The sequence below is a fragment of the Anoplopoma fimbria genome, chromosome 16, assembly GCF_027596085.1.
Source record: "Anoplopoma fimbria isolate UVic2021 breed Golden Eagle Sablefish chromosome 16, Afim_UVic_2022, whole genome shotgun sequence".
In the NCBI taxonomy this organism is placed as follows: domain Eukaryota; kingdom Metazoa; phylum Chordata; class Actinopteri; order Perciformes; family Anoplopomatidae; genus Anoplopoma; species Anoplopoma fimbria.
In genome coordinates this window covers 858,383-869,496 of record NC_072464.1, presented here as the reverse complement: position 1 = coordinate 869,496, position 11,114 = coordinate 858,383, and the positions used below count along the sequence as shown (strand labels likewise).

General features: G+C 39.9%; 1 protein-coding gene across 2 annotated transcripts in view; it reads left to right on the top strand.

Annotated features, from left to right (window-relative positions):
* Positions 1–2,079: 2,079 nt before the first annotated feature.
* plekhm3 (pleckstrin homology domain containing, family M, member 3) overlaps positions 2,080–11,114 on the top strand; it is a 50,175-nt gene continuing 41,140 nt past the window's right edge. Inside the window, exons 1-2 of one of the 2 annotated variants that reach the window (XM_054615886.1) lie at positions 2,080–2,145; positions 5,496–6,536. In XM_054615886.1, coding sequence (XP_054471861.1) covers positions 6,014–6,536 — 523 coding nt within the window. In that variant the 5' untranslated portion in view covers positions 2,080–2,145; positions 5,496–6,013. Of the gene's footprint in view, positions 2,146–4,721; positions 4,791–5,495; positions 6,537–11,114 lie in introns of those variants that run through there. The other variant, XM_054615887.1, reaches the window with a different exon arrangement.

The following is an 11,114-nucleotide window of genomic DNA, read 5'->3' as shown; positions in this document are numbered from 1 at the left end:
TATCATCTGTATGTCTGTCTTTACTTCTGTCTTCCATGTTCATGTCACTATATATTTTTTTGGTCACACCAATAAAAAAAATAAAAGATAAATAAATAAATAAAAACTAATCAGAAAAAGAAGAATATTATTCTGAACAAATTTATTATGAAACAGGATTTATCATGGGACAGGTATCTATTTGAGGGGAGGTCATTATCAAAATTGTTGGTGGTGATATAATAATAAGATAATTACACCCTTTACATTTAATTATTTTCTTTTAATTTTCTAAGACGAAGGCCCCGTTCTTCGGGAATAACCGAGTTATCCAGATTACAGTGTTGATGGTTTGGCATAAATCTTGATTCTTTTAATTTTACGAAGTCGGATTAAGATTCATCTGCAAAAAGTCCTCAGGACCAAACCTGCAAGTGTGCAGGCTTATTGTCAGTTAGCGGAATCACGGAAAAAACGTCAAACAATAAGCAGATCAAACCATAAGCAGATCAAACCATGTAAGCGCAAGAGCTATATCATCCAACATTGGGAGTGTATCCCTTATAAACCAATAACTAAAAACATGTAAAGTAACAACACACATGTAAGTTGTAGCAACGACATGCATACACTAATTTTCAAATACAATCATGCATTCATGGTTTGAGATGAGAACATTAAGATTATTGAGAAATCACTTATCAATCAATTACATTTTCACCAATAAAAATGACCCTTACTTATACATGATAACATATACAACAAAATAAACATGTGTACACTAGAATTAGGTTTTTTAAAGCAGATCTGAGCTTACTCCATTTCATTTTTTATATTGCTTTATCAGTGCATGTGACCAAAGAAAAAGTTCATCCAATTTAACTTAAGGTTTTCTCAAAGCCAGTCAGAGTAGTGCACCATCAAACAGATTTAAAACATATTTATTCAGATATAATCAATGAAACCGTATCTCTATGATATTGGAGGTGAACAAAATTGATTTACATGAATTTTTTTTTAATAAAAATGTCCTTTATTGGCCCCATATATTGATTCACTCCTTTGTTGGATAGCAAGCTGGAGGAGATTTACTGCTTCCCTCTTGAATGATGTTTCTCTCTGCTGGACTGACACTTTGGGTTTTGGGGCAGCTTCAAGCAGCCCATTAGGGGGAAACTATTCTCCACCTCTGCTTTGTCCTCCACTCTCTGGCACTCTTCCCATCTTGGTCAGATTTGTGTGTGAAGACATGTGTCATGACCTTTCTTTGTGAGACTAAATAAATGCACCACCTCCTGCTATCAACCCGTGGTATTGATCATGGCTTTTAGGGAATTTGTTCCATTTCATTATAATAGAAATGAGGGAAATGCCCTGTGTATAACAGGATTGCCTTAATAGAAAACACATTAGTCAGAGACAGAGAACAGGTTTTGGGTAAATCTGAAAAGCTCACGAGATTCTGTATACATAAATGCAGATATAAAATCAATGATTGAAAGTAAACTTCTTTCGGAAAATGCCACCATGATCTTTTAAACAACATGTAGACAAACTATTTTGAATTACAAAATAGCCATAAAGTAATGAAACCAAACCCCAGTATGACAATAAGGATAATGAAGTGAGTCATAATTTAAATTTGACCTTGGTGATGATTTAGTTGTTTCTCCATTGGGGGTATGTTTTATTTTGTTGGTCATCTGTGCCTCAATAATTACCTTAATAGTGATTTCATTTTGTTTCTTTCTCTTTTGTTATACAGAGGAAGGCATTTTCAGGAGAAAATGTTAAAAAATGAAAGAAACAAGTGACATATAAATGTGACCTGATTCCTAAATACATAAAACATTTAAAAGATTGCCATGAGTTGAATTTTAATAATTTACTGAATTGTTTCACTGTTACCTTGTCTCTTATGTATTTGTTCATAGCGGTATTTATTTATTATCTATATTTACAATCATTTAAATATTATTAATTTGTTTATTGTCTCATCAGTACTTCTATAATGTATTAATTCCATGTAATAAATTGATAACGTTGAATAAACGGCATGTTATGTGTTCAGTCGTTACACGGAACCTTTGTCTTGTGTCCCAGTTGCCTTCAGGGGACTTCATCGCTGACGGACTGTCAAAATGACATAGTGGTAAACACAGTAAGGTGAGTCTCGATTTCTGTTTTACTGCTTGTGAACACACAAGACAATGCCAGTAAAAGACACTGATGTTTAAGGCACGAGTTAGCGACCAGTTTTATCTTCTGTTAAATAAAGTGACATTGATGGAGGATGGAGAGAGAGAGAGAGAGAGAGAGAGAGAGCTAGCGTTAGCTGCTAGCCAACTAGCCCCGGCTGACGTCACATAGCTGGGGATAAAACAGGCCTTATTCAGTCAGCTTCCATGGTAGTTCATGATGTTATTCATGTCGCTGTATACAGTGACAGTGTCGTGATAAACAAGATGTTAGCATGCTAGCTTCCGTAGCTACAGGCTGACCGTGGCTTCACCTCTGTCAGTGCTCACTGCTGAGATGCTGATGTGTGTTCACTGATGCAGATACAGAAACAACAGAAACAACAGAGCTGAGGGTGAACCCGGTTGTTTCTGATCGTTTCTGGTTGCTGCTATCCTTATTAAACTGTGTAACGTTACTTTAGGAGTTAAAGATGAGGGATGGGTTAAATGCAGAGGGCACATTTTACATTACATTACATTACATTACATTACATTATTACATTACATTATTGCACTACATTACATTACATTACATTACAGTCATTTAGCAGACGCTTTTATCCAAAGCGACTTACAGGAAGTGTATTCAACATAGGTATTCAAGAGAACTACTAGTCACCAGAAGTCATAAGTGCATCTCCTTTCTTAAACAAGCATCTAAGAGCATAAACCAGAGCAAAAGTATAGTGCAGAGGCAGATTACTACGAAAACAATAATTGCAACAACTAATACGAATATAATAAGTGCTACAAACTACTACGAATAGGATAAGTGCAGTAAACGAATACAAATTCAATAAGTGCAACAACTAATACGAGTGCAATAAATGCTACGAGGGAGGCTCAGGGTAGTACTTCTTGAACATTTCGTGTATGTATGTAACAATGTATATATGATGAATTGAAAAGCTGATTTTCATTTTAATTTTTTCATAAAACCACCCATTTACATATACTTGTATTTCCAAAAAAAAGTTGTAGTTACATTTGAGCTGTGTTGAAGTTCAAGTTTGCTTTTCCCTGAATGAAAAATAATGTCTCCCAGGTCCAGGATATAAAAACATCACCTGACAAAACATAAAAAATATCTAAATTGAATGGGTGCTTTTAATCTGACTGTGTATTCAGATCACGTGCATAGCAGTTAAGTAAAAAATATGAAGTAAGATATACATACTTATACACGTGTGTATGAAGTAGCAGTACAAGTGTGAGTAAAAAAATGTTAACAAAGGTGTGGTTGAGTATAATGGCTATATAGTGTTCAGCAGCCTGAGAGTAAGAATTAATAATGAATTAAGTTTAATTATGCGGTAAACCATAACACACTGCATTGAAGAGAAAATGCATGTGCAGCTGTAGCTCATGGTTTTTGCTAAAATGTGTACATGCTTTGTGCCATGTTGGTTGGTTGAAAATAAAAAAATCTCCAATTGTAAGTGGTATAAAATTCTTCAGTTGACGCTATAACCGATGAAACGTATATTCTCATCTGGGCTTTCCCTGCTGATGTCGGACGATTTGGCTTGTGTGTGAGTCAACAGGATCTCAGTGGGAACATGATGACGATTCTCAAGTTAGGTCAGAGCTGTATCTGCAGGCAGACGATATCATGACTAATATGTTGGGACATGCTGCTAAATTAAAAATGGAATATAAACTAGTCGTTGTTAATGATCATTACTTCAGTGGATGTCCAGGCAAAGCTGATGCAGTTGTACTTTTGCAACTATTGTAATGCTTGATAATTTATCGAAAAATAAATCAGAAGAGAATGTATAGACTATATGTTTATTTTTACTTTTAATGTCGTGGCATGACAGACGCATAAATATACTGCATTGCTAACAGTCTCCTTAGGATTTGTGCATTTTAAATATTCTTTTGAAACTTTTTTAAATCAGGTTTTCTTCTTTTGTTTATTCTTTAATAAAATTAGATGGGAAATGCATTTAAATTAAAAGTTATTTTTTCAAATAAATTAATTGTGAAAAAGGCATACAGTTGAGCAGCTTTGCAGTTTCATTGTAATGTCCTGGTGCTATGCAGTAAAGGTCTGCAGCATAATGCGTATAAGTTAATAAACGCCCAAATAGAATCCATAAAGAGCATTAAACTCTCAGTGATACCTACGATGACATCTTCCTTTGTACCCCCAACAAATCATCATGGATGAGTTGTGAATATTCAGTGTATCGCCCGGGCCTGACTAGAAATTGAATTGCAGTGATGTAATGGCCTTTAAATTATTCATATGTAGAGAAAAGTAAAAGAGGCTGAGCCGTGGAGGAGAAGAAAATCAATGAGGACGAGGGAGGACAAATGATAAAAGAAAGAGGTTTAGAGAGAGAGAGACAAAGAAGTGGAGGGAATCAGAAGAGACAGGCGGTCAGGCAGATGGATGGGAACCCCACCCAGGCCTGCTTCCTCTTTGCCGGCTCAATCCAGTGATAAGCAGCTAAGGAGGAAGTCAAGTATCATTTCATCAGGACATGTGAGGGAGGATGATCGTTTCTGTTTGCTGAGGAGGAATCTATGAAGCACTGCTTCAGTGTGATGAAGATACTTTAGGTGGGTCTGTAGTTTTGCTGCTTAAAGTTGTTGACGGTTCTCTATGATATTACGAGCATTAATATAGCAGAAAACAACTATTTTCTATGTAAAGATGTAGTAGAGTAATGTGTACCTGAGCAGAGAATGAAATCATCTCTCTCTCTCTCTCTCTCTCTCTCTCTCTCTCTCTCTGTGTTGTAATCTGAGCCTTTCCTTGCTTTGTTTACATAGCCGTAGTGCCTTTTAGTGCATGTTAGTGCATGTGAGCGTGCCCCACTGGTTAGCTCACGGCCGCTGCTCTGCACTGCGCTCATATGGTGGTTATAGCTGATAACGCCGTCCCGACCAATAGCACCGTCATGGAAGTGTAGTGCCCACCCTCTGGTAAACACCGTTAGCTATGTCAGCACTGTTGCCGTTGTGTGCACTGTTAGCTCCTTTAGCTGGGAGCCGCCGGCTAAGATGTCACCATGTTGAAAGTCGTGTTGCGGCAGTCAATATGCTCTGAATTTTAAATTTAGCACCTTAAAAGTAGTGGTTCATTATCGTCTCATCTCACTTTTCTCTTGGCAAAGCCTCTATTTAGAGTTTAAGAAAGCGCCTGGAACATAAGACGGTTTAGGTGTAATTTAATCACTCTATACTTACTGTGTTCCATTCTTTGTTTTTGTACGGCATGCTTCCTCTAAACCGTTTCCCCTTTCTGTCTTCTGTTTTTTACAGTAAGGCCACAGACAGTCTCCATCTGATGACTTCACAGCCACCTGACAGACTAAAATAAGCAGCCCCTGAGAATATCAGTCTGTGCAAAGGGATTTGACTGTTTTCCTTTCCCAAAGTGTGTGTATCTGGCCAAGTACTGTATTTTGCCACCCAAATTGGCTTGATTTCGGGAGTCCCAGGCTACTGCCAGTCCTGTTTAGCCCTGGCATAAAGCTGCAGCAGCTTTCCCCCTAGTCGACTTTCCCTCCAGTGCTAGAGGCACACCACTGAAAAAGAAGACTGTAACCTTGGAAGAAGGCCCTGTATTGAGGAGGAGAGCAGGACTTGGCTTCAGACAGCAGTTTGTGAAGCCCGCAGGCTGCTTGGATCTCCCTCAGCCCGTTCTTAGCTTGCATATGACGGGCTGACGGCCAGTTTGGTTTGTTGGACATGTGAATGATGCTAACTGGGTTGTTGTGCCCATTTAGGAAAACCATCTATTTCTGAGACTTTTTGCTCAAGGGGAAAGGGGCCCAGCCATGGAAGGACTTGAGCAGCTTGACATGGTGGGCGATATCAGCCCGGCCCTCGAGGCCACAGAGGACTTTATCCACTGCATGGACGGGATACAAGGCCAAGGTCCAAGCCAAGCCCAAACGGGGACCCTCCAGCCTTCCAGGCAGCCGAAGCAGCTGCAGGAAGTGTCCAGCGCCGCACTGGGGAAGCTGAGCTCCAGCGGCGTGTGGGGCTTGCTGGCCGGAGAGCAGCCGGAGGTGGGGCCTCTAGGCCTGGCCTGGTCCGACAACTTCAGCGTGTTGGGGCTGGGGATGGGCCTGAGGCACGGCAAGAGAAGCCGAGCTCGCTCCACCAATGACCTGGCGGCCCATACCAAGGAGTGCACCAACAACACCGCCAACACCTCGTCCAACTCTGCCTTCAAGAAGGGACACAACCGGTCCAGGTCAGACTTCAACTACCGGCCATCGGCGTACACAGACAACGGACTGCCGACGGTGGACTGCAACACTCTGAAGAACATGATCCTCAACCACCAGCCAGATGGTGAGTTCACTAACAGTGTGAGTCTCAGTGTGATATTATGTAGAAGGTGTTATGAATTTGGCAGTCCAAATCTTTCAGGTCTATGATGGAGTTGAAAAGATTTTGATAATCTTTGGGTTTTAGACAGTTGATCAGACAAAAAAAGCATTTGGGATTTATGATATTAGGTGATATACTGTGAATAAAATTGACACAACCAGACTACCATCCACATTTGTCTGTCCCAGTGGGAAAAAATATTTTCTATTAAAGATGAAAGAAAGTGTGATCTTATCACAGTTAGGTCCCTGTATTGATTAATTTCCAATGTCCAAAGTTTTTTGGCATCACATTTTTACACAGGCTTCTGATTTACCTTGAATATTTTCTCTGGTGGTGATTATGATGTACCATGTAGTCAGAGCTGACACTAAGTACATGAAGATCCACTCAGATATTTCACAAACCAACCAGAGACCCATGGCAGTAAAACAAGACCTTACCTGGATTATTCCAGTAAATGGGACACTGTTTCTGAATGTTGCTGTATATAAGAAGTGGGCGTAGTCACTGTGACGTCACGCATCAGTTTGTGGACTATGTTTTTTTAAGCCTAGATTTTGGCGTTTTTGGCGTTGCCATTTGGGCTTTTGCAATGACGAGTAACACTAGAGGTTGGTGCTGAGTATAACTGAACGCTGAATAAGATAAGATAAGATAAGATAAGATAACTGGGTTAAGACATCTTTAGGCAACCAAAAAGATACAATTAACTTTCATGAACTGAAAACAAACTGTGAAAGGGTTAAAGTTGTAAGACAAAAACACGGACAACTTCCAGACTGAACTGCACCGTGGAAAATACCTGTCAATCACAAGGTAGCACCGCCCTAAAGCATACTCTGCTTTAAGGTCTATTTGACTCTAAATGGAGCATCATTTACTAAATGAACATCATGCTGTATTGAAGAAGACTTGAAACTAGAGATTGAGACCATAAACTCATGTTCACAATGTTTACTGAGGTAATAAACAAGAGAGAAGTAGAGTCATTTTCTCATAGACTTCTATACAATCAGACTTATTTTTGCAACCAGAGGAGTCGCCCCCTGATGGCAATTAGAAATAATGCAAGTTTAAGGCACTTCTGCATTGGCTTCGCTGTTCAGACAAAGAGGCTGCTTCCATATTAACATCCATTCTATCTGAACCTTGAGAAATGTAACCTGTATCTGCAAAGCATATTGGGAAATTATATGCATCTTAATTTGGGTGAAGTGACCCTTTTGATTGCATTGGATTTCCCTAATTAGGCATTTGTGACATGGAGAGCTGTATTGTGCTCTGACTCCGTAAAGACGGTGTCATGTCCTCCGTTGACCATCAGTCCGGCCCCTACCTGACGGAGACATGCACACCTCCTCCCTCCTCCTTTGCTCTGATCGACCGTCCATTCACCGGAAAGCTTTCTCAGCCTTTGAGAGGCTTTTCTGGGGGAAAGAAGTCTCTGACTATTTGTGCTGCAGATCGGGGCGTATGCTGTACTTATGTTGAAGTATCCTCAGAGAAAGCAATAATGACAGAAGATGATGATAACTTGAAATGACACAGCTGTGCTATGACAGTCAGTATTCAGGCAGAGAGCCCAACACACACACACACACACACACACACACACACACACACACACACACACACACACACACACACACACACACACACACACACACACACACACACACACACACACACACACACACACACACACAGCATTTGTTTGTGTGTGTTTTGGCCATCTGAAGGCCTAAGGAGATCCTAAGGGATCCTGAGGGATAATAGCCTGTAATCCTGTCAGCAAATGGACTCAAATGAGGCGAAAGAAGAGGCAACCCAATTACCCGGCCCCTGATACTGGCAGGATTATTTAGTATTAGCATATGTGTGAAAAGGCATCAGGCTATTTAGTTTGGCTCGATGTGCATTGAAAGGAGAGAAGTAGGAAAAAGACGGTAATAAGCAGAAGGCAGAGTGATTTAGCTCGGCCTCGCTATGTCTCTTCATTCACATTGAGAAAAAAAAAAAAAGAGTGGCCTGTTAGCCTTTCCATTAGTGACAGCTGGGGATGTTTAGGTGGTAAAAGGAAATGATTATATACACAATAAACATGTGTATATATAGGACCAAACAAGCTGCATGTAGCTCTTGTGTTTTATAACATTGCCAACTGGACTCTAAAGGCCGCATTCATCTGTTTGTTTGTTATTAGTCTTGTTAATTATAATTTTTTGCACACTTTATTGCGAGCATTCCTCAATAATTTTGTATTCATACAAGTTCAGGGTCCATGCAAGGAAACTATCTTTTTGCTTGCAGCTTTTTTTGTAAAAAAATATGCACCTGTTAATCAAGCGGTCAAATCAGCAGGGTTTAAAACACCACATTTGAGTACGCAGAAGAATTAAGAAAAGTGTAATTTTACATTCTCTGATGCCATTTGTGCTGAGGAAGATTTATTAAGATGAAGCAATTATTCAATCAACAATACGTGAATCACCAAAAACTTTGACCAAAATGCCAAATATTTGCTGGTTCAGGCCTCTAAAATGTATGAATTTGCTGCTCTTCTGTTTTATTGCAAATTGAAGGTGTCACATTGTGCCCTGGTGATTGAGGCATTTTTCTTTGACCCTTCACTTAGTCCCGCCCCTGCAACGCAGACTGGCCAGTCATAGCATTGCATCGTCCGGCTCTGACCAGGGTCCAACAGCTATCCGGCTCTGCTCCGTAGGATCTCATGCCATGTTTTTAGAAACTCTTCATTTTCAGGCTGGTTTTGTGGATTTGGTCAATAGTTAAACATTTTGTAACAATGATACTCGTTACCCAGAGAGGTTTGAAGGAAATCTGCGTTTCCGAAACGTTTCGTTTCGACGTAAAGATTTGTGGAGCTAACATTAGCAGAATAAGTTAGCACAATATGAACTAGTTTAAGCAGTTCTATGCTAGGCTAGCTGCTGAAGGTATACTGAATGTATACACATGCTTCTTTTGATTTTAATGATTGTAACAGTGAATAAAGACCTACCCGGCTTTACAGGAACAGTGTTGTTCCTTAATTTAATTGTCTTCTGTCTTGATCGCCAGCTAATCTGGTGGTTCACTTTAAAACTGTGATCTGTAGGCTTTGATTTCACTGCTGAATCTGTTTCACATCCAGATATATCCACATATTATAGACCATTCTCTTTGATTCTCATTACGATCGCTGTGGGTTTTCCAAAACTTTGATCATGTTTATGCAGGGAGTGCAGTAACTGACAGTGTGGGCTCAATGGAAGCTCTGACAGCTTGACGGAGTAGCAGCGAGAGGCGGGGCTTAGCAAAGGGTCAATTAATACATTAATTGAAAACAATCATTATGTCCGTCACCAGCAAAATACAGGTTTTAACTATGACATGAAGGAGACATAAGAATAAACAACCACACAGAAAAAAATGTCTACAAAAGAGGTACTGATTTTGCGTAACACACAACAACCTTGAGTATCTCGGTCATGTCAGAATGCTCAGCAGCAGCTGGGATCAGCTCCAGCCCCCCGCAACCCTGAATAGGATAAGCGGTTACAGATAATGGATGGATGGATGGATGGATGTATTTATGCAAGTTTGACCGCTGAAGTTTCTTTTTTATCATTCGCAAGAAGCCAATGGAACTGTTCCCAGACTAACAGTATGCTGAACAACACACACTGACTGTGTGGAGCGGCTGTGCAAATACACTTCAAGTGCTGACAATAAAGTAAAGTCTCATCTTAGTCATCGAATACAGTTTCAGTTGTTTCACTTATTTTAACCACCGGCATGTCTCTGTGTTTTTGCTCAAGCTTCTCTACAAAAACAGTGTGGATTATTTGTTTCTGCTTTTGGAATTCAAGATTGCATCTTCATCACAGTTTTAGCTGTCTGGATTCAATCTGTTTCTCATAATGTTCATGCATGTCTTATTGCTGACGTTAAAAACATTCATGATTGCTCTGTGTTTCAATTCCTGTTTTTTTCTGAACACACCCTAACACATCTTCGATGATACACATCTTTCTTTCCCCAAAATTTTGGCCTTACTCAACATTGGGATGTACAACTTTATTCAGTCCTAGATGACACACACACACACACACACACACACACACACACACACACACACACACACACACACACACACACACACACACACACACACACACACACACACACACGTTGAATGCAGCTTTTAGATGCTGACGTTGACTGATATATAATCTATTACCTACATAGCCCTACTGTACCTCTCACCCAGTTCATGCTGGGTTAGCTTCACCAAACTATGACCCTAAAAAGGATAGATACTGTGCTTTAGAGTGGATGGTGTACCTCTGTGTGTGGCTGCAGGTGCCGCCTTATGCTTTTTCATTTGCAGTCTATGTGTACGTTTGTATCCAGGAAACCGTGGGAGACTGTTTGACTGAAAACGTCATGTAATATTATCATATGCTACCTAATCAGTGAGGTTGCTTGTTTAAGGACTTGATTAAGTTAAAGGGAGCAGTGCTTGATAGTTGG